The sequence below is a fragment of the Podarcis erhardii genome, assembly GCF_964252035.2.
Source record: "Podarcis erhardii genome assembly, chromosome: Z".
Taxonomy (NCBI): Eukaryota; Metazoa; Chordata; class Lepidosauria; order Squamata; family Lacertidae; genus Podarcis; species Podarcis erhardii.
In genome coordinates, this window is record NC_138504.1 from 41,785,214 (window position 1) to 41,809,155 (window position 23,942).

General features: G+C 46.6%; 2 protein-coding genes across 3 annotated transcripts; both read left to right on the top strand.

Moving 5' to 3' along the window:
* The first annotated feature begins 2,441 nt into the window (after positions 1-2,441).
* On the top strand, positions 2,442-12,649 carry LOC309333819 (P2Y purinoceptor 2-like). Of its 2 annotated transcripts, none has more exons than XM_081847775.1 (2): positions 2,442-3,487; positions 12,515-12,649. In XM_081847775.1, the coding sequence occupies exon 1, from the start codon at positions 2,533-2,535 to the stop codon at positions 3,460-3,462; it is 930 nt and encodes a 309-aa protein (XP_081703901.1). In that variant the 5' UTR covers positions 2,442-2,532; the 3' UTR covers positions 3,463-3,487; positions 12,515-12,649. The 2 variants fall into 2 exon arrangements, with proteins under 2 accessions (XP_081703901.1, XP_081703902.1); XM_081847776.1 differs by having other exon boundaries at positions 12,512-12,582.
* LOC309333816 (P2Y purinoceptor 2-like) lies at positions 12,567-13,698 on the top strand (the record flags this gene model as incomplete). Its single annotated transcript, XM_081847751.1, has 1 exon — positions 12,567-13,698. The coding sequence occupies one exon, from the start codon at positions 12,567-12,569 to the stop codon at positions 13,524-13,526; it is 960 nt and encodes a 319-aa protein (XP_081703877.1). The 3' UTR covers positions 13,527-13,698.
* Between the last annotated feature and the right edge of the window lie 10,244 nt (positions 13,699-23,942).

Consider the following 23,942-nt stretch of genomic DNA (forward strand, 5'->3'; position numbering starts at 1 on the left):
CACACAAACACACACCCCTATCCTCAATCTAGACAAGCAAAAGGGTTCAAAGACACATTCCAGTCAAACAGAAACATTCAGGAGGCAAAATAGGAGCAGCAAGGAGCATGGCCTGGAGAGAGTGCTGAGGGCCAGATAGAAAGCCCTGGAGGGACACGTGTGGCCTTCCAGGTCACTTTGTTCTTAATTTAATTTTTTATCAATTTAAACCATACAAAGTACAAAGAAGCATGACAAGACCAGCCACCAGTAAAGAGAAGCATAGAAATAAAGTGCTGAGTCAATGAGGAATATTTATACAAGGCCACTGTAGGAATACTTTGGATTATTAACTAAGCTTAATTGTATAAGAAACATCCCCCCCACTGTGGGGCATGGTTCGCATGCTTCACAACACAAAACAGGGTGAGAACTGTGTGCTGCCGAGTTTGCCTATACTCCATCTACCCTCAGCTTGCTCTTAGCTAGCTGCCGCCTGCCTGCCTGCCTGCCTGCCTGCCTGCCTGCCTATTTAAAACCTGTCTGGGGCAGACAATGCCTATCAGCTTCCTCCTCCTTAGTGCTGCCCCTGTAGAACTGGAAAGACACTGTGGTGAAGTGGTTAGAGCAGGGGTCAGCAAACTTTTTCCAGCAGGGGGCCGGTCCACTGTCCCTCAGACCTTGTGGGGGGCTGGACTATATTGGGGGGGGGAGTGAACGAATTCCTATGGCCCCCTCCTAAGAAGTAAGGGGAAATGTCTGTGCATCTTATGGAGTGAATGCAGGCAGGAGGCTCTGCTCAGAGCTCCCTTTAAAGAGCTGCATGGAGTGTGTGTGTGGGTCTTCGGGGCTTTTCCCCGAGGAGGGAGAAGGGGTGCCCTTTTCCCTCCTCGGGGAAAAGCCCCCAAGAGCCGCACACACGCTCTGCACGCTCTTTAAAGGGAGTGCAGCTCTTTAAAGGGAGCCTTCTTGTCACACTATAAAGGAGAATGCATTTATTGTACAGGGGGGGGGAGTGAACGAATTCCTATGGCCTAAAATAACCCAGAGATGCATTTTAAATAAAAGGACACATTCTACTCATGTAAAAACACGCTGATTCCTGGACTGTCTGCGGACCAGATTTAGAAGGCGATTGGGCCGCATCTGGCCCCTGGGCCTTAGGTTGCCTACCCAGGGGTTAGAGTGTCAGGCTGGGAGCTGGGGGAGACCAGGGTTCAAATCCCCCCCACAGCCATGAAGCTCACTGGGTGGCCTTGGGCCAGTCACTGCCTCTCAGTCTAACCTGTCTCCCAGGGTTGTTGTGGGGATTACACAAGGAGGGGGAGAGCCACATGTGCCACCTTGAGCTCCTTGGAGAAAAAAGCATGGAATATTAGTGCAATAAGTAAGTAAATAAGTGAACTCGGCAGGAAGGAGGATAAGAACAAAAGTAGAATGAGTTGACACTCATTATCTCCGGCGCCACCAGGGATCCCTTTCTCCTGCCCTACCAATTCCAGTGGGCACCACCATCTTTGCTGGTACTTGGCACTTCAACCTCTCCATCTGCACTGGGGTAACTCAGCTGGTGGAATATGAGGCTCTTAATCTCAGGGTCATTGGTTTAGGTGCTATGTTGGGCAAAAGTTTCCTGCATTGCGGGGGTTGGACTAGAATGACCCTTGTGGTCCCTTCCAGTTTTTCAACACTACAATTCTATGATTCTATGCATCGGGACCTGAGCGATTGAGAAGGGTGGGTGCACAGGGGAATGGTTGTAATCAAGTGCGATTTTGACACTGCGCAACATCATTAGTAATCACAGGTAGGGATGGAGGAGAAATTCAACTCAGGTGACATTTTAGGATGACAGGTGTTTTCAGTGCTGTACATTTAAAACAGTATCACATCGTTGCCAACAGTCATGGCTTCCCTGCCAAAAGGATTATGGGAACTGTAATTTGTTCAGAATGCTGAGAGTTCTTAGGAAACCCCCTACTCCCCATGCAGAGCTACCATTCCCATAATGTTTTAAGAGTCAATCCTTTTCCTCAGGAAACTGGCAATTGCAGCTCTGTGAAGGGGAATAGGGGGTCCCCTAACAACTCTCAGCACTCTGAACAAACTACAGTCCCCAGGACTCTTTGGGGGGAGCCATGAATATTTAAAGTGATATGGTGATGCTTTAAATGTAGGTATAATGCAGATGGGGCCTTAGGTGGACTCAGCCCCATGCTTTTAAAGTTCAGTGTTAAACTCTCTGAAATAAAAACAAAAACCGAAAGACTTGAAGTGTCAGTGACAGATTTCTGTGCAAGAGAAGCAACACAAGTTTCAGTCTTTCTTTTGGGTGTGAAACTGACTCAGAAGAAGCCCTGAGAAAAATAGGAAATGGGCAGGGGAGAAGGGCCCCACCTCGGCCACACTTTCAGGGCTGTGACAGAAGGGCACTGCTAGCAGCTGACTTCACCTACCACAAGCAAATTATCATTCCTCCTGCTTGCCGACTCTGTATTCTGAATTGGAACGTGTACGGACAACTCTACTTAGGCCACCTGTCTCCTTCACCGAATGAATACCACCAACGTAACACAATGCCAGCCAGAGGGGATCCACTTTGCCCTCCCAGTAATTTTGGGCATCGTCTCAGTGGGCGGGTTGGTCTTCAACAGCATCAGCCTCTGGATCTTCTGGTTTGCCATCAAGCGCTGGAATTCTGGCATCATGCTTCAGTTCAACCTGGCCTTGGTAGACATCATTGTCCTTCCGGTCATGCCATTGATGGTGGCCTATTTCAGCTTGGGAAACCACTGGCCCTTTGGGCAGTTTGTCTGCCAGCTTCAAGTCTTCCTGCTCAGCACCCACCTGTATGGAAGCATCTACTTCCTCATGCTCATCAGCATCCACAGGTACCAAGCCATTGTCCACTACAACGCCAAGACCCTCTGGAGGAAGAAGTCTGCCTTGAAAAAGCTGGTCTTGGTCTTCTGGGCAACCCTCTTCCTGCAGGGGCTTCCACTCTTCTTCTTCCTCAAGACTTCAGTCATCGGCAACTCGGTCAAGTGCCTGAGCATCTACCAGTCAGAGCTGACCTATCTCTACCTAGCCTATGGCATCTTCCTGGGGATCTTCTGCTTCCTCATTCCCTTTGGCATCTCTCTGGTGTCCTATGTGATGTTGGGAGCCTACATTGCTAAAATCAGTCAAGCCAATCTCCGAGGCCAAGTAATGAAGACCAAGTCGAAGCAGATGATCACCATTGCCCTGGTCATCTTTGCCACCTGCTTCACACCCCTCCACATCTGTGGGTCCATGGCTTCCATTGTGAGATATCATGGCGTGTCCTGCAAGGTTCTGTACCACATAGAAGTCACCTATTACATTTCTTTGGTCTTCAGCATGGTCAACTGTTGCTTGGATCCCTTCATCTACAACTTTGCCAACGAGAAATTTCACAGGCTCTTTTCCAATTCCCTAAGAGGATTATTGGTGTCCAAGTGAGAAAATGTCCTTCGGAAAAGGAAAGGTAAAAGATAAAACACTATGGGGTTGTAAGCAATGTTAGATATTGTCAGGTGCCGGGATGCTGACAGGATCTGAGCCACATAAACTCTATGTGGATTGTGCCAGCAATCTATTGACAAGAACTGCTGCTTATATACATATGTTAACTCTACCTACCTCATAGGGCTGTTGCAAATATGAAGGTGGGGAGGATAATGTGCACAACTATTAGCATCTGGGAAGAAAAGCAAGTTACAAAGATATAGCGCCATTCACAGATCATGAAAAGAAAAATAAACACCCACAAAGCCAGAAAAGCAGCTTAAATGCAACATGTGATATTTACAGCAAACTACCAGACCCCATGGGACGTGGGTGGCGCTGTGGGTTAAACTACAGAGCCTAGGACATGCCGATCAGAAGGTTGGCAGTTCGAATCCCCGTTGCTCGGTCCCTGCTCCTGCCAACATAGCAGTTCAAAAGCACGTCAATGTGCAAGTAGATAAATAGGTAACACTCCGTCGGGAAGGTAAACGGTGTTTCCGTGTGCTGCTCTGGTTCGCCAGAAGCGGCTTAGTCATGCTGGCCACATGACCAGAAGCTGTACGCTGGCTCCCTCGGCCACTAAAGTGAGATGAGCGCCACAATCCCAGAATTGGCCACGACGGGACCTAATGGTCAGGGGTCCCTTTACCTTTACCAGACCCCAAATTGCCTGATAAATAACCACAAGCAAAGCAGTTTCACAGTTTCGGGGACTGAATTACCAACTCTCAGCCTAGCCTACCTCGCAGGGGTGCTGTGACCATAAAAAGTGGGGAGGGGAAGACAAGATCCACAGCCCTGAGTTCCTGGGAGGAAAAGCAAGGCACAAACATGCAGCAAGCAACACATCCTCTAAGTGTGTGTAGTTTTGGATCTCTTAGCAAAACACAAACACACACACCAAATTTCTGTTTCTGAGTTGGAGGGTAAAGAGACTTAGGGGAATGGGGAATATTGCATTAGTCTTCCTTATAATGCTAGCTCCTCTCTCGTGTTTTCTAATACTCCTTTCACACTGTAGTACCCGTTGCATTAGACCAATATGCTGACATGTCATGCTAAATTTCATTCACACCAATGAACATCGGTGGTCAACATTGATGCTCCCCCACCCTGTCTACACAAGCTTGCTTCTGTTCCCCTGTGACTCTCCCATGAAAATGGCAGGAAGGAACTGGTAAGCTGCCCCAAATTTCCTCACTTTACTTCTGAGTTTTCTGTTTTAAGAGGGCTGCATAGAGATACTTTCTGCAATCAGATAACATAGACGTGAGCACTACAGTCCATTTGCTTCCCAGAAATGGCTTTTACATTGCGTGAAAGCTCAAATATAATGTGAAAATTAAGATAGGGAAATGGAATAAACTGCGACATGAATGTGACCTCCAGTTTTAACCACAGGTATATTTTCTTTAAAAACTGAGGCATCAGCAGCATACCTATTAAGTTTTAAGACTTGCCAGGTGGTTGGCAAATAAGCAGAATGCTCTTCACGTTCATGGCTCCTGGCTGCTTGATTCATTGTGCACAGTTAAGAGGAAACAGCAGGCTCTGGAGCACTGTTTGACTATCTCCTATATTGGCAAATATTGTGAAAGGGGGAAGCAGAACATCTTTATCTTTACTCAGTAGGGTACATAGAGAAACCAGCTTGCAATCTGGTTGTACAGAAGGAGAGGGAAAGGGAAACAGCAATCCACTTCCCACAAAGAAATCCCACTTTGGTTTGCAGACCTGGCTCTGTTACGGGCCCAAGTCTGCAACACACTCTACATACAGCTTCCCTTGTACAGTACTTGATCCAGAAGCTGCAGTTGGGTGCAGAACGCTGTAGCCCAGTTGCTGTCAGAATGTGACCTGCTTCTGTCTGCCTATAACATCTCTGCTCAGACACCTGCAACGGTTGCTCACTTGCTACTGGGCCAAGTTCAGCTGTTATTATTCGTGTGAGAAGCCATTAACAGCCTGGGGTCAGTTTATTTGTGGGATTCACCTTACACCACTCGAAAGCTTCGATCTGCAGAACGGGTACTATTACAGGTGCCACATACCGTAATACCCATTGTGCACTTCTAAGGAATTCTTCTTTCAGTGTAGCAGCACTTACACCTTGGAACTCCCTGCCTGTTGGCATTAGACACGCATTTTCACTGTTCTCTTTTCAGTGCTTGCTTAAAACAATGTTATTTAAGCAAGCAAGCAAGCCTACACAGACGCATAAAGGATGAGCTGACATGTTTTAGTCTCTTTTTAGTTTAATGCTGATCTTAATTGTTTTTAAAAGGTTTCTAATTACCTGTTTTTAAATATATTTTGTCAATAATTTTAATTTTAGTTTCTTCCTGTAAACCGTCTTAGAGGTTTCATTACAATCAAGCTGTGTATAAATGTTGTGAAATAAACACACACAAACACACACAGATTCATTTCAAAGCAGTTAGTAACTGGCTTTGATTTGACCTCTGGCTTAACTTTTCGTTATGACCATGCCTTTTCAGGTAACTATTCATTGTATGGGTGTTAGGGGAGGGGTAGTACCTCTGGTGGGGGAACGGTCATTCTCCATCTGGGCTAGTTTGTCCACCTTTGGTCAATAGCCTGCACACAGCTCTCACCTGTAGCATCCTGACAGGCAGGACTAGAAGGGTCTTCCTTGGGCCGATTCAGCAGGGCTCTGATTATTGCTCTTGTTCCAAAAAAAGAGTATTTTTTAAAAAATTCAGTAGTTCCTGTCCCACCCCAACCCTGGATGAATCACCCCAGTTTTTGTCAGCCACCACTGGCACTGTGGGTTAAACCACAGAGCCTAGGACTTGCCAATCAGAAGGTCGGCGGTTCGAATCCCTGCGACGGGGTGAGCTCCTGTTGCTCGGTCCCTACTCCTGCCCACCTAGCAGTGCAAGTCAAAGTGCAAGTAGATAAATAGGTACCACTCTGGCGGGAAGGTAAACGGCATTTCCGTGCGCTGCTCTGGTTCGCCAGAAGCGGCTTAGTCATGCTGGCCACATGACCCAGAAGCTGTACGCCGGCTCCCTCGGCCTATAGAGCGAGATGAGCGCCACAACCCCAGAGTCGTCCATGACTGGACCTAATAGTCAGGGGTCCCTTTACCTTTTACTGGCTTACTTAGGATGGCAAGAGAGAGGGACAAAGACCAGAGGCGGCCAGGCCAAATCCTAAGGGAGGTGCAAAGGCCCCACTTGTCCCCAGACATGAAGCAATGGACCCCAAGGACCCCAATGTGCACCAAGGAAGCATCCATGCTCATCATGCCCACAGGTACCTCCCTCCTTGCAGGAGCCTCGTGTGAGCATCATGGGCTGCTGGCATTTTGCCTCAACCTTACTTTCCTGTGACTGACGATGCTTGATTGTTCTCAAGAAACCAAGCCCAGTAGAGGAAATAACGGTGAGAAATTTCTAGGGCTGTGGCTTGTCAAACCACAGGAAAGCTACCGTGGGACCCATTTATTTCTGCAAATAGCATTCTGGCAGGTCTACTCCTTCCCAAAACTAGGGAAGCTTCTGCCTGGCTTAGAGAAGGAGGCATGATGTCCATGTGCACAACGCCAGGATATCGCAATGTCACATGTGCAACAACACCCCCACCAATTGCCCTCACAAGCTGGCACCTCTGGTCCTAACTGTTCCCCTGCAAAAAAAAAAAAAAAAAATTCACTGCAGCTTGCTATGTCTCTTCTGCCATTAAGATGTGGTATTATGCATGCTTACTCAGCAGCAAGCCTCACTGAGCACAACAGGACTTGCTTCTAACTAAACAAGTCAGGTTGGGCTGAACACCACTTAGTTATTACATTGTCACAGGACTCTTTTGGGTTTTTTTCATTGTCACAGCCCTGGCTTTTTAAAATGCTGTTTTTGCAGAACACTTGGGGAGCCCTGGATATGTGTTTTTTTAATTTACAAACACTAAATTTTGTTGATCAGCTCTTCAGATGGAATGGTGAGGAACAGGTGGCCCCCCAGATGTTGACTGCTGGGAGCTGGAGGACAACATCAAGGGGACAGCTGTTTCCCCAGTCCTGTTTTAAGGCCATTAGATTTGCTTCACAGTCACACCAGTTTGTGACTTACTGGTCCAGATCACAAGCAATGGCACAAGCCCTTATCTTGCAAGTTCCTTCTGCTCCTTCCTCTATGCATGAATGGAGGAAATTAGAAGGTTCTGCTTCTGGGTTGCACCAAACCGATGCAATGGGAAACAATGGTTTATCTCAGGGGTGGGGGACATTTTTCAATCCAGGGGTGTCACATTCCCTTCTGAACAAATGTTAGGGGCTGCATAGCAGTGGTGGGCTGTGCCAGAGGCAAAAGCAGCCCCCCAACCTTCCCTTAAAGGTAAAGGGACCCCTGACCGTTAGGTCCAGTCGTGGCCGACTCTGGGGTTGCGGCGCTCATCTCACTTTATTGGCCGAGGGAGCCGGCATACAGTTTCCGGGTCATGTGGCCAGCATGACTAAGCCGCTTCTGGCGAACCAGAGCAGCGCATGGAAACACCGTTTACCTTCCCGCCGGAGCGGTACCTATTTATCTACTTGCACTTTGACATGCTTTCGAACTGCTAGGTTGGCAGAAGCAGGGACCGAGCAACGGGAGCTCACCCCCTCACGAGGATTTGAACCGCTGACCTTCTGATCGGCAAGTCCTAGGCTCTGTGGTTTAACCCACAGCGCCACCCACGTCCCTCAACCTTCCCTTAGGCACAGATAATTAGATAGAGGTCTGAAAGCAAAAAGCGAAGATCTACCGTAATTCCAATATGGGGAATATTTTGCCCTCTAGTTGTTGCTGAACTACAACCTGCATCAGCCCTGACCATTGGCTGTGCTTGCTGGGGCTGATGGGAGTTGTGGTTCAGAAACATCCATAGGGCCAAAGGCTGCCCACTTCCATACAAGCTGCCAATAGGCCAGTTTTGTTTCGGCTCAGAGGTGGGCATGGATTTCAGGAAGTACACCCCCTATTTGATTTCCTGCTTCTGTTCTGGCTTGCACAGAGGAAATGGATTTTGGAAATAGGGAACCCGGGTGGTCATAATTAGGGAACTGAAATCAGTATTGTGTGTGGGCAATATTTGAGTCTGGACTCAATGCCTTACAGGGAGCAGCAAGGAGACTCTCTATGGTAATGTGTGTTGCTTTGTGTACTTCAAAATGTGGCAAGCCAGCTCTGCTGCATTGTGGGGGGGGGGCTTCTTCTTGTTATGCTATGTGGGGCCCCTGGGCATCTGACCTAAAATTCAGTCCTGATGGCGCCACTGACTGCAATGGAGTTAAAGAAACACATGTATACAGTCTTGTACCAAACATGTCTCACACACATCTGTTCCTTCTCTTTCTCCCTATCCTCAGCAGGGGGGGAAATAGCAGCACTGTAGATGAAATATACTCAGAGTCGAGTGTAAATTTCATGTTCTTTATTCAGCTCGTAGCAGCAATGAATGAAACTTTCCCCAAAACATCTAGCTATATATACATTAATTACACAATGGGCCCCGCGTGATTGGCTAATTCCGGGCTGCTCCTGTAGGCCAATCAGGTTGCGGATTCACTTCCTCCAGAAGCCTGATTGGCTGCTCCTGCAGGCCAATCAGGTCGCTGATTCACTTCCACCTGGAGCTGGATTGGGTGGCTCCTGTGGACCAATCAGACTGCTGCATTCTGGATCCTATTGTTCTAGGATTCAGCTCAGTACATAACAGTAGAGAACTAGGGAAATGTGTTGGGCAGTCTGTCACTATTTTGCAATGGGATTGAATATCACCAAATTAAGGATTGCAAAATTGAAGCTGATACATATGACACAAACACAGAGACACAGAGACACAGAGACAGACAGACAGACAGACAGACACACACACACACACACACCCCGTATACTTAAAGCACATGGCTTCCCCCCAAGAATCCTGGGTACAGTAATTTACTCCACATTGAGCGACAATTCCCAGCGCCTGTAACAGCTCTTACTGTCAGGAAGTTCTTCCTAATGTTTAGGTGGAATCTTCTTTCTTGTAGTTTGGATCCATTGCTCCGTGTCTGCTTCTCTGGAGCAGCAGAAAACAACCTTTCTCCCTCCTCTATGTGACATCCTTTTATATATTTGAACATGGCTATCATATCACCCCTTAACCTCCTCTTCTCCAGGCTAAACAGGCCCAGCTCCCTTAGCCGTTCCTCATAAGCCGTTCCTCCTGTTTCCTGTAGGAGCTGTAGATTATGCCACACTGAGCTACAATTCCCAGCACCTGTACCAACCTGCAGTTCCCAAGCTTCTTTAAGAGAAGCCATGTGCAAGGCCAGTATATCCCCTAAATCCCAGCTGCTGGTGTCAGACATGAAAGGGTTCTTTGTGCATTAGAAGTGTCCCGGGGCACCAGGCCTGCTTGGAAAGAGGATGCTGGGGGAAATCCCTGCATTGCAGTGGGTTGGACTAGATGACCTTTGGGTTCCCTTCCAACTCTGAAATCCTATGACTCCATGTGCTTTAAAGGTACGGAGTAATGTGACCTAGGGTCTACATATAGTCACTCCTCTCTAGTCTCTGTCCAGACAAGCAAGAGGCATGATCACAGTTGAAGGACACATCCCAATGAAGCAAAAATACTCAAGGAGGATGCAAGGTAGGGCCAGTGAGAGGTGTGGTCTTCCGTGGAGGAAGGGTGGGATGTAACTAGTGTTTATGTGTGTATTCTTTTTAAAGAATGCAGAAAACTAGCCAGTGGGAAACCATAATGTGGTATGGGCAGAAGGGGAGTAAGAATGCTCTTGTTGCCTCAACCCCCAATCCTTTAAGGTTTGTTTAATGTTATTTATAGTAGAATAAAACACCTTTTTAGAAATAGGAAGAAAAGAAAAGAAAACCAGCCTTTTGTCTTTGGGAGTGTATTTACATCATTCAAGACACCAGTGTCCATGTGTCATAGACTGGCTAGACTCAGAGGAATAGTGGGAGAAAACAGCTGGGGAACCCCCAAGAGAAGAAGGCTCAGAGCCCATGGATTGGTGGTAGAATGATGATGCGTGGTTAGAGGGGGGAGCCTGGGAGGAGGAGGAGTCGGAAGCTGAAGGGTCTGTAGCAGAGAGAAGTCCCAAATCAGAAACGGAGGAGGAAGCTGGAGAAGAGGGAGGCCAAGAGGCAGAGATGAGTCAGGCTGGTGAAGAAGCCAGGAGGGTCTCCCCCTCTTGCTGTGACAAGCTCTCTTCCCACCTTGGTCTCCCAGGACTGGGAAAGGTATGAGGCAAGAGGAGCAGGTGCCTCATAGGTGTAGTCTCAGGTTGTTTGGGAAGGACTGGGAGGACAAGGAGACTTAGCCATGGGAAGGCAGGGTCCTTTTGTCTCCACAACTGCCTCACAGGGGCAAGACCTATCGTGAAGAGTTGCTGTGTTCATTAGGCCTGCCTCCCCTGAGAAGACTGTTTCTTTTAATAATGAGTTAACTTCACTTACTTTGTGTGATTTATTTCTGGCTGGCTCCCTGACCATGTGCCTGTTTTCAGACCTGGATGATGATGATAATAATAATTTATTATTTATACCCCGCCCATCTGGCTGGGTTTCCTCGACCACTCTGGGCGGCTTCCAACAGAATATTAAAATACAATAGTCTATTAAACATTAAAAGCTTCCCTAAACAGGGCTGCCTTCAGATGTCTTCTAAAAGACTGGTAGTTGTTTTTCTCTTTGACATCTGGTGGGAAGGTGTTCCACAGGGCGGGTGCCACTACCGAGAAGGCCCTCTGCCTGGTTCCCTGTAACTTGGCTTCTCACAGCGAGGGAACTGCCAGAAGGCCCTCGGCGCTGGACCTCAGTGTCCGGGCAGAACGATGGGGGTGGAGACACTCCGTCAGATATACTGGACCGAGGCCATTTAGGGTAATGGGTTTCCTCAGCCATTCTGGGCAGCTTACAGCATATCTAAAAACATAATAAAAACATCAATCCTTTAAAAACTTCCCGAAACAGGACTGCCTTCAGATGTCTTCTAAAAGTCAAATATTTATTTCCTTGAGATCTGAAGAGATGGTGTTCGACAGGGCAGGGGCCACTACCGAGAAGGCCCTCTGCCTGGTTCCCTGTCACTTGGCTTCTCACAGCAAGGGAACCGCCAGAAGGCCCTTGGCACTGAACCTCAGTGTCCGGGCAGAACAATGGTTCATCATCATCCCACCCCTCACCGTAAAGCCTGAACCTTTTATAAGCCTCTATAGGAAACTCAAAAGCAAGACCTGAGTACAAGAACCTTCTTTCCTCCTGTGGTCTCTAGAAACCGGCAATTGGAACCGGCAATTGCTGCTTCTGGCTGTGCAGGCAGAGCAAAGCCATCATGGCTAGTAGGTTGCACATTTAGAGCCCATTGGGAGCTTTCACATGGCAAACCCACTTCCCCTCGAAATTAGAAAATGCACTGCAAAGTCTGGGATAACATTTGCTTTGACACAGCTTCATCTAGCCTCTGTGCAAACAAATGTGAATGCATGCTCCAAAAATGGCAATTGTCATCAAATCTGAGCTGTTGCACACAGGTCCTTGTTTTCAGGCTTAGCACTGGGACATCTGGAACAGGTTGTTGGGCTAGATGGGCCACTGGCCTGATCCAGCAGGGCTCTTCTTAGATTTCTTCTGCACACAAATCAGGACGAATGCTCAATAAACAAGTGTTCTAATTGAAGTGCCCTAGTTTTAAAGACGCTCTCAGATTTCTCCAGCATTTGAAGGACCAGATAATTTCTGAGCACACCGCAGAGGTCATGAAATGAACAACAGGTTCCACCTTTTGGGGTTGTTTCCCGTTGTCTGAGGACATATTAGAAGACCTTAAAAGGAAATGTACCTTCACCTACAACATACAAAGGGGGGTGGGGGACACACAGCACAACACAACTACACAACAGAAAGGACACAGTTGAACCATATCTTCTAGGAAGTGGCAGGGAACTGAAAACCTGTCTTTTGTTTCTCCTCTTTTCTTCCTGGACGAGCAGTCGTGTGGACATCTCTTCCAAAGCATCTGGAGCCGCCTGCCTCCGTCACATAATGAACGCCACCAACGTGACACAATGCCTGCCGTGGGAGCTCCACTTTTCCATCCCAATCCTTTGGGGCATCCTCTCAGTGGGCGGGTTGGTCTTCAACAGCATCAGCCTTTGGATCTTCTGGTTTGCCATCAAGTGCTGGAATTCTGGCATCATGCTTCAGTTCAACCTGGCCTTGGTAGACATCATTGTCCTTCCGGTCATGCCATTGATGGTTGCCTATTTCAGCTTGGGAAACCACTGGCCCTTTGGGCAGTTTGTCTGCCAGCTTCAAGTCTTCCTGCTCAGCACCCACCTGTATGGAAGCATCTACTTCCTCATGCTCATAAGCATCCACAGGTACCAAGCCATTGTCCACTACAATGCCAAGACCCTCTGGAGGAAGAAGTCTGCCATGAAAAAGCTGGTCTTGGTCTTCTGGGCAACCCTCTTCCTGCAGGGGCTTCCACTCTTCTTCTTCCTCAAGACTTCAGTCATCGGCAACTCGGTCAAGTGCCTGAGCATCTACCGGTCGGAGCTGGCTTACCTCTATCTAACATACAGAATCTTCCTGGGGATCTTCTGCTTCCTCATTCCCTTTGGCATCTCTCTGGTATCTTATGTGATGTTGGGAGCCTACATTTCTAAAATCAGTCAAGCCAATCTTCGAGGCAAGGTGATGAAGACCAAGTCCAAGCAGATGATCACCATCACTCTGGTCATCTTTGGCATCTGCTTCACGCCCCTCCACATCTGCCAGACAGTGGGTTTGATTGTGAGATATTACTGGACATCCTGTGAGCTTCGGTACCGTGTAGAAATAGCTTATTATGTCTCCTTGGTTTTCAGCATGGTCAACTGTTGCTTGGATCCCTTCATCTACAACTTTTCCAATGAGAAATTTTACAAGTCTTTGTCTGTTTCCCTGCAAAGATTGTTCTTTGCCAAGTGTAAGAAAGAAGTCCCTCAGAGTAGAGATTAGACACCATGAGAAGCAATGTTCAGTCAAGCATCAAGGTAGGGCTGAGATCGAAGCAAGAATCTCTGGAGGGTGAATCCTCACATTTTGTGTCATTGTGGAGCTCCAGTTTGGATTAGGAAAGAATTATCTGTCCATATTGAGGTACAACCACAAAAATATTTTTCTAGGTAATCTTTGTTTGGCAAATGGTTGTTGGTTTGGTTTATTAAACCAGGTCCATCTAATGGTCCATCTATTGCAGCTGCTCTCTGGAGTTTCAGATAGGAGCCTTTCCCAACCAGTGTTGGTGATTGGACCAGGGAGCCTCTGCATGCAAAGCAGATGTTCTCTCCCACCTCTTCCCTTGCCCTACTCTTGCTTGCATAATGTGCTCTGCGGCTGCCCTACCTTACATTTTGCTTCTGCTAATTGTGCAGACAGGCTAATGACAGAAATTGCTTGTTCAGCTTTTTTTCTGTTTTGCATTATTTCTCTCCCGCAGCCCCAGCAGCCATGAAGGAATTGGACTTCACTGTACTCTTTGCATGGGCAGATGCATATTGTTGCATGCATGGACTTGCATGTCATACAAACATGTCTTTCTTGCTTGTGCATTGAGAATTACAGGGATAGCTTGGAAAGCTACTGAATGCCCTGAGGCTCAAATGTCAAGGGAGGGCCAGTGCACCCATGAGGCAAGGTGAGGCAACTGCTTCAGGTGACAAAATGCACAGGGGCAACAGATCCGACCTTCAAGGATACATAGCAGCCACAGCTGTGGTGTGCTACTTGGGGGCTGGGTGTACGGCCTCCTCGGCAGCCTTCTCCAGTGGCCTCTGATGGTCTTCTCCACCCCACCCCCCACCCAGAAGGAAATGGTGGGTCTGCCCTCTGAGGTCTCCTGGGCTCTGCATCTACCTGGCATGATTCTGAACGGGCCCCTTCCCCTACCCCCCTGACAACCTTTGATTCCACTTCAACCATCAGTTAAGGCTGATTTGATTCCACACACCTTGCCTTGTTCCTGATGTAGATCTTCACTCACCCCTTCTTTCCTGTGGGGGGGGGGGAAATGCCATTTTGTGGTTTGCCTCAGGTGCCATTGGGCCAGCCCTGGTGCAAAGTATGTGAGGGGTGGGATATCCTGCTCCAAACTTCCAGGAACCTGGAAGGCAAGGGGCGGAGCATGAGGTTGACAAGGGGAGCCTATGTTAACCAGGAAGCCATCCTGGAGGAACTCAATGTGATAAGGAACAAGGGAAATAAAGGGTTGTTACTCAGGAGCAAGATTCTTCAGAGAGTCTGATATGTTATGGATTGTGGAAGCCCAGTGAGGGTAGATTGCATTTTAATCTGCTTTATTTTGGGGTTTTTTGCTCCAAAGAGAATATCCTGGTTTTCTGTAACTTCAGCATTGCATATCTTTGTCTTAAAAGTCCTTCTTTCTGTTTTAGTAAACTTCAGAACTTGTTAAAAACCTGTTGTAATGGCTTCTTGTTTTAACATCAACACACTTGGACACTTTATACCCCACTACCTCGAGATGCCCTGGGCCTAGGGGAATTTGGAGGCTGGCAGATAAGGGGCAGACTTGTGGGGATATTTGAGCCCCTTGCGTGTTGGCAGCTGTGAACTTTAAAGGGGGGGAGTGGGCCGAGCAAAGGGGTGCACTCTGTGTTAGCCATGAACACCCTTCCCTTGGATGGCAGGGGAGCCAATGCGGATGGGACGTGGCCAGCACACACATCCTTAAAAAAGGGGGTTTTATTGGGAAATTCTGTAGTTTAACAAAAATACAAATATCATGGGGAAAGTAGTAGCAAGCAAAAACGGGTTACAGAATCAGATAGTGCATCTGTTGTAAAATAAATACATTAGAAGTGTTACGGAAAAATCTAGGTGTGAGGCTGCTCAGTCACCCAGCTTGTCAGGCAGAGCCCGCGGGTCCCTGCGGAATAAAGGAAGGAGTCCAGCCACCAACTGGAGCAAAGAGCTGTAGACCAAAGTTTATTGCGCAACAGGTTCAAAGAGGGTAGGGTGACAAGGACTTTTAAAACTTTCCCACCATATCCCAGAATACAGTTCGTACAGCATCATTGATACATCACTGACATGTCACAAAAGGGGAGGGGTAGACAGGGGTTTCAATAGTTTAACCTTGGCAAACATGTCCATACAAGTCCTTGGTACAAGATTAGCATAAGCAGACATGTCAGCGCAAGACCCAGGTATAAGATTAGCATAGGCAAACACCCACCCAAAGTACAATAGAACTTCCTTTGCATGTCTGGAGCCTGAGGCAAGTCTGGTGATGAGATTTGGCTTCCCTTGGAGAACAATGAGCCCAGCAATTGTCACCTCTGGGCGTTTCCTGGGGTATGAGGTGTGTATACATGTCTTCAAGCTTGGGGAGGTGGCGGGGGGGGGGGAGTCATTTTTCCAAGGGCAAAACGGTGTTGGAATGGAGGTGTTGATTTTATATGATTCATAAAGCTAGGTATATTCCCTGAGCGGTCATGTCGAAAGGATGCATTCAGGCATAATATTTGTAACTTAACAACTTTAAAGATGTGCCCCCCTTCCATAATTTCTGTTACAGTAATGAGATGGTTTCTTTGTAAGTTAAGTCCTTAAACTCAAAACAAAACAAATTCCTTCCAGTAGCACCTTAAAGACCAACTAAGTCAGTTCTTGGTATGAGCTTTCGTGTGCATGCACACTTCTTCAGATACACAGTGTGCATGCACACGAAAGCTCATACCAAGAACTGACTTAGTTGGTCTTTAAGGTGCTACTGGAAGGAATTTGTTTTGTTTTGACTATGGCAGACCAACACGGCTACCTATCTGTTCCTTAAACTCAATTTTTAAAGTTATTTAGGACCAGTGATTACTGTCTAAAAATAATTTTTGGTTTCCAAGATAAGAGCATAATGAGAACCAGCTGGATCAAGCTAAAAGGCCCATCTAGTCCTGCCTTCTTCTCTCACATGGGCTGCCTGAAAGTAGGGCCTGAAATTAAGGCCTGAGTGCTGAATCACTCTCCCCACATACAATTTCCAGCAACTGTTGTTCAGATGTAGTAGCAGTAGCAGTATTATTTGCATTTTACCCTACCTTCCCCCCCAAAAGCTCAATGTACGTAGTTCTCTCCCTCCTCATTTAATCCCCACAACAACCTTGTGAGGTGGGTTAGGCTGAGAGTGAGAGTGACTGGCCCAAAGTCACTCAGTGAGCTTTATGACCAAGTGGGGCTTTGAACTTTAGTCTCCCAGAACCTAGTCCAACACTCTAGCCACTGCACCACACAGCCACCATGGCTAGCAGCCATTGATAGCCTTATCTTTATATAACCCTCTTATCTAAAACCATCCAAGCTGATGGCTATCGCTGGCTCTTGAAGGAGGGAGTTCCACAGTTTAACTATGGGGTTCCATAGTTTAACTAATGTGTTTATCTGTTCTTATTTTACCAGTGTGGTGTAGTGATTAAGAGCAGTGGATTCGTAATCTGGTGAACCAGGTTCGATTCCCTGCTCCTCCACCTGCAGCTGCTGGGTGACCTTGGGCCAGTCACACTTCTCTGAAGTCTCTCAGCCCCACTCACCTCACAGAGTGTTTGTTGTGGGGGAGGAAGGGAAAGGAGATTGTTAGCCACTTTGAGACTCCCTAGGGTAGTGATAAAGCGGGATATCAAATCCAAACTCTTCTTCTGTAAGCTGCCTTGGGTCCCTGTCAGGGGAAAAGGTGCTGCATGAATAAATATATTATAATAATACTACAGCCACTGGCAGAGGAAGAGGGGGGCGTGGGGAGCGCACCACCCCCAGAAGCACGATCCCGGTGGGGTTCCATTGCGGCTGCCCCCCCCCGCCCACGCTGGGTGCCACGCCCCCGCAGGCAGCCCGCCTCGCCCCAGGACACGCTAGCCCCGCCCCCGCCTGCTCTCCGCCCCCAGTGCCAGAGCATGAAGCTCCGCCACTGAGCTGCATGAATAAATACTGTATTTTTCTCTCTTCTGAACCCTCAGACATTCAGCTTCACCACCTGTCCATGAGTTCTATCCAGCAGTATGAGAGACTGAGCAAACCTTCTCTCTACCCACTTTCTGCCATGTGTAATTTAATAAACTTCTACCGTGTCCCCTCTTGCTCATCTTTTCTCTAAACTGTTGTTGTTGTTTAGTCATTTCCGACTCTTCGTGACCCCATGGATCAGAGCATGCCAGGCACTCCTGTCTTCCACTGCCTCTCACAGTTTGGTCAAACTCATGCTGGTAGCTTCAAGAACACTATCCAACCATCTCGTCCTCTGTCGTCCCCTTCTCCCTATGCCCTCTATCTTTCCCAACATCAGGGTCTTTTCCAGGAAGTCTTCTCTTCTCATGAGGTGGCCAAAGTATTGGAGCCTCAGCTTCAGGATCTGTCCTTCCAGTGAGCACTCAGGGCTGATTTCCTTCAGAATGGAGAGGTTTGATCTTCTTGCAGTCCATGGGACTCTCAAGAGTCTCCTCCAGCACCATAATTCAAAAGCATCAATTCTTCGGCAATCAGCCTTCTTTATGGACCAGCTCTCACTTCCACACATCAATTCTCTAAACTAAGAAGACACAAATGCTGCAAAATATCATTGACCCCCCCCCACACAATTCCAAGCAGATATTCACAGTCATGATGGCATACAAAGCCGCTACTCTTAAAAAAAAAAAAGCTCAAAAACTGAGATTCTCAGGGATTGAGATTATGTGTGCAAAATTGCAGTCCCCTCCCATTTATTCTTCCTTCTCTCTCTCTCTCTCTTATTCACATTTCCATAGAATTACAGCACACACCGGCATTACAACCAAGAGGAATTTCTGCCACCCTCTGGTGTGAAACCATGGAAACTGGATTCTATATTGAGGGTGGAATCCTAAACATGCTTGCAAGGGATTAAACTCCGTTGAAGACAGTGAGGCTTTCTCCTGAGTAGGGTTGCCCAGGAGTGGAGCACAAGCTTTCCTTCAAGGTGTTTTTTTCATGGTTTTTTTTTAAAATTGAGCATTCATGACACCGTGTGTCGATGATGATATCAAAGCTGTCACACATGTTCCTGCTTTCAGTACTGTGTGTACCTGGGAAAATATCAGAGGACATTCTGCTTCTTTTCCAGTTTCGACATGTGCTGCAACTTCTTGTTGAAATCCTGGAACCTTTTGTGCCACAAATGGTCAGGGCTTTTCGTTATCTGTCTGCTCATGTTCTAACACAATACCGTATTTTTCACTCCATAGGACGCACCTAGTTTTAGAGGGGGAGAACAAGTAAAAAAAATTCTCTCCCTCTCTGTGCAGCGAAGCGGCAGGAGAAACGGAGCCCCTTCAATTTCTCCTCCCACTTCGCTGAAGGGGCGCTGCGCAGAGAGGGAAAGCTGTGCAGTGCCTCTCCAGGCTTCAGCGAAAGCAATGCAAAGCCTCTGGAGTGCGGCAGGAGCTCCTGCTGCACTCCGGAGGCTTCAGGTGGCTATCCCTGAAGCCATGGAGCCTGCATTCACTCCATAAGACGCACACACATTTCCCCTTAATTTTTGGAGGGGGAAAAGTGTGTCTTATAGAACGAAAAATACGGTAGTTCCTCTCTGCGGTAACAGTGCAGAAGCATCACAGAACGACTAATAAAACAGTATGTTGTACTGTATAACAGCTCTCCTGGTTCTCAGTAATCTCTCCCAGCCCTACATGGAGATGCCAGAATGAGGTCACCTTCTCAGAGGAAAAGCATGCCTGTGTTATCTGAGCTGGGTGCCAGATTCAGCAAGAACAGGGTGCCTGCTATCTATCACTCAAGGCAGGGTTTGACCTGCATAAACATTCTTTACAGATTCTTAATATCTGTATTCTAGTGTTAGAAACTGAGATATGAAAGCTAGGTGCTAAATGGCACCTTAAACCGAGGTTACGGGCACAATAACGGAATGTCTCCCCACTCCCCTAACATTTTTAAAATGGTCTCTTCTCCAGTCTTCAGAGACTAGCTGGAAGTGGGGAGGCAGAAAAAGGTCCTCCTTTCCTTCCACTCTGCAGTTTTAATCTGAAATCTTAGGCGCAGTACTGCGTCCAGAGCTCACGCTAATGAAATCCCCAGTTGCAAAATGCGCCTAGAACAATGGGAGTTTTGAACACTGCTATATTCTTTTTTTTTTAAAATATATTTTATTTGGGTTTTAAACATAAATGCAAAAATAAAAACAGCATAACATATATCATAACATCTTTTCCTGACATCTATGGACTCCCTCGCGCCTCCCGCTCTCATTTGCATCATTTTCAATTCTTGCCAGCAATTTATCATCTTGTTTACACTCTTGTGTCAAATTCATTTAAATATAATCTATAAATTCTCCAATAGGTTTATAATTTTTCCTCAAATTTACTTATCATCTTAATTCCTTCTATTTTAGTGGTGCACAATTATTTATGATCTAGCATCCTTTCTTAACATTCAACCAAATTACAGTATTTTTTAAAATAAATCTTGAATTTCTTCCAATCTTCTTCGACCCTCTCCTCTCCCAGGTCTCGGATTCTGCCAGTCATCTCAGCTAGTTCCATATAGTCCATCAGTTGCATCTGCCACTCTTCCAGTGTGGGTAGTTCTTGGGTTTTCCAATTCTTAGCGATGAGTATCCTTGCTGCCGTTGTTGCATACATAAAAAATGTTCTGTCCTTCTTTAACACCTTCTGGCCGACAATGCCCAGAAGGAAGGCCTCTGGTTTCTTGGTAAAGGTATACTTAAATACCTTTTTCAGCTCATTATATATCATTTCCCAGAAGGCCTTCACCTTAGGGCAGGTCCACCAGAGGTGAAAGAATGTTCCTTCATTTTCTTTACATTTCCAACATTTATTATCAGACAAATGGTGTATCTTGGCAAGTTTAACTGGGGTCATGTACCATCTATATATCATCTTCATTACATTTTCCTTCAAAGCATTACATGCAGTGAAGTTCAGCCCAGTGGTCCACAACCTTTCCCAGTCTTCAAACATAATATTATACCCAATGTCCTGTGCCCACCTTATCATAGCTGATTTAACCATTTCATCTTGTGTATTCCATTTTAACAGCAAGTTATACATTCTTGAAAGTACCTTAGTTTTTGGTTCCAACAATTCTGTTTCCAATTTCGATTTCTCCACCTGAAACCCTAGCTTTTTGTCATTTTTAAAGATTTCTTTAATCTGAGCATAATGTAACCAGTCTCGCACTTTGTCCTTCATTTTATCCAAACTCTGCAATTTCCAATTGTCTCCATCTTTTTCTAATATTTCCCAATATTTTGGCGAACACTGCTATATTCTTATATCTAATATTCTTAATATGCTTTGAGAAAGCTGATTCTCCTAATAGTCTTTCACACTCTTTTTTTTTTTTTACAGTTTTTACATCTCTTCACATTTAGTCTATCAAAGTGTATACTATAATTCCTGTCCTGTCTATTTAGTTCAATGGATATACTCTCAGTAGGACTGATCATGGGATGCAATCCATGCTGGTTTTGTTGTCTGTTACACGTGATCTTTGATGCAAACTGCTCATCTAAGTTTGCGTCTTGGGGCGGTTTGCTGCTAAGAGACAATAAAGCAGAAACAAAGCAGTTACAATGGTGTCTTCTCCTTCTTTGTATAATGCTTTTAGTGTGCATGACACACTTCAGGATATAAGGAGTTTCCTGCCCTGGGGAGCATGCAATTGAAAATTCATAACATGGTGCAACAACAGGAGAAAGGGCAGTACGAGAGCGAAAATATTTTCTCAGCAGCAGCTGAGGAAAACGCAATGTCTCCCTCAAAGCAGGAGATCTCCCTCTTCATCCAGAAATGAGCAACAATCTCAAAAAAGCTTTCTGGGTTAGTTGTAAATATGAACTTGGCCACGAGGTGTTGCTCAAGGTTAAATAATGTCTTGAACTGGAGTTGTGGGGAGCTACAGGGACTAAAGTTTATTGTGGGGGGAAGGGAACACCTGGGGCTTTCCAAACAATGTTTCTGGTCTCCAGCTCCCATTAGCCCCAAGCCAGCATGACTGGTGGCCAAGGGTGAAGGGATTTGTAGTCCAGAAACACCTGGAGGGGCACAGTTCCTCCCACCCCAGTCTCGTTGTTATTTATTTAATGTATTTATATCCCACCTCTCTCCCAAGCTGGGATCCAAGATGGCCCTCAACATCTCCCAACCTTACAAAATCTAATGTTATAAAAACAGACCGGTTAAAAACAATAATTATAATGGCAGCCTGGTTGTCAGCATCACCTGCACCTTAGTTGTCAAAAGTGTGTCTTGAAGAGGAAGGTCTGAGCCTGCCGTCAGAAGAATAACAAAGAGGGAGCCATCCTCTTGGGAGGAAATCTCACAATATGGACGGACAGCACGGAATAGCCTCTTTCTCATGTCACCACCAACTAAGCATCTGATGTAGATGGGCAGGGGTGCCAACTTGAATAAAATATTGTGGGGGCCCAGGTAAGCCCCGCCCTCCATAATCAATCGCATGATGCAGTGCACACACACCATTTGAATGGGAATGACCAACAACTTTGTGGGGGCCTGGCCCCCTCAAATAATTTACTGTGGGGGCCGAAGACCCCACAGCCCCTAGGAGTTGGTTCCTATGTTGATGAGACCAAGATGAGATGCTCATCCAAGGATCTTAGCACTCAGGCAGTTTCATATAGGGAGTTTGATCTTTCAGGTAACCTGGGCCCAACCTTGCCATCTCTCCTCCTCCTCCTCTCTCTCCCTCTCTGTGTGTGTTTCCCTGAATACCTCCATGTACACTTTGAAATGGATGTATACAAGAAGTATGCTCTCTCTCTGTGGGTTCTTTTACTCCATTATTGTTTACCATTTAGGGTAATTATGTCCTCCCATTTGTTAAAAAATTATATGGTTCTGATCTCCATAATCAATCAACACTTTTTGCTGTGTTTCATGGCATTTTTATTTCTTCAGCTGCTATTGTTAGGAGGGATAAGGGAGACATTTAATTCAGTTCACATTTAAAGGCAAACCTACCTAAGTCTCCAATGTTCAAAAGCAATATGTAAACTAGAACACAGCCAACCAAAGTTCACTCCAAATTATGCAGTGCCATTCTCCAGTCAAGCAATATAAAAATGCACATATAGTGGTACTTCAGGTTACATACGCTTCAGGTTACAGACTCCGCTAACCCAGAAATAGTACCTCGGGTTAAGAACTTTGCTTCAGGATGAGAACAGAAATCGTGCTCCGGCAGCACAATGGCAGCAGGAGGCCCCATTAGCTAAAGTGGTGCTTCAGGTTAAGAACAGTTTCAGGTTAAGAACGGACCTCCGGAATGAATTAAGTACTTAACCCGAGGTACCACTGCATTAATGAAAACCTTTGTCACTCGAGGCACAGGAGGCCTTGATGGTTAGGAATGCCTTCTGCCAGCTTTGGCTGGTTAAGATTGATAGGACCATTCCTGGACTGAGATGGTTTGGATGCTGTGTTCTTGGCATTGCTAACCCCAGAAATGGATTATCACAGCACACTATATGTGGGGCATCTCTTGGGCTTCACCGCTGAGAGTATCATATGCCCCAGAGGTGCACCTTGCTTGTGCTAACAACCAGGCTTTTAGTGTGGCAGCTCCAGCCTTCTAGAATCAATTGCCAGCTGAAATTAGACAGGCACCCAGAGTCAAAACATTTAGGCAGCTAATGAAGACATCAGAGAGAGGACAGGGAGCCCAACAGTAGGTGGAGCCAGAGCTAAGGACAGGCACAGCCAACTCATTCTAGGGTTGTTGTTGTTTTATATTTTATTTACTATTGCATTCCTTTTACACCTTACCTCCAAGAAGGTCAAGGCAGCACATATAGTTTCCCGATTATATCCTCACAACAACCCTGGGAGACAGGTTAGGCTGAGAGGCAGTGACTGGCCCAAGGTCACCTAGTGACCTACATGCCTGAGTGGAGATTTGAATCCTGTTCTCCCAGGTCCTAGTCCAACACTCTAACCACTGCACCACACTCCTCCTCCTTGCTGCTTTGTACAAGGGCAGCACTGACACTAAGAAGAAGGAAACTGACAGTCAGGGCCACCCCCTGGGTTGTTTGTAAGAAAGAAGGCAGGCAAGTAGGGACAAGCTAAGGGCAGGCTAAGGTTGGTTGGTGAGTGCCCCATTCACCCTGGTGCATCAGCCTTCACTGGCCTTGGGTTAACTCTGCTCCTGGATACAAGCACATGTATTTATATATGTGGAGGATTAGGTTGGGAAGTCCAGGGTTGCATCTTCTGGCCCAACCCCCTGACTGCAATTGACTGACACATAGCATAGGCTCCACCTGTCCAGGCAATGGTGGCTCTAGGGTAGGCATCCCCGACTTTGGCCCTCCAGATGTTTTGGCCTACAACTCCCATGATCCCTAGC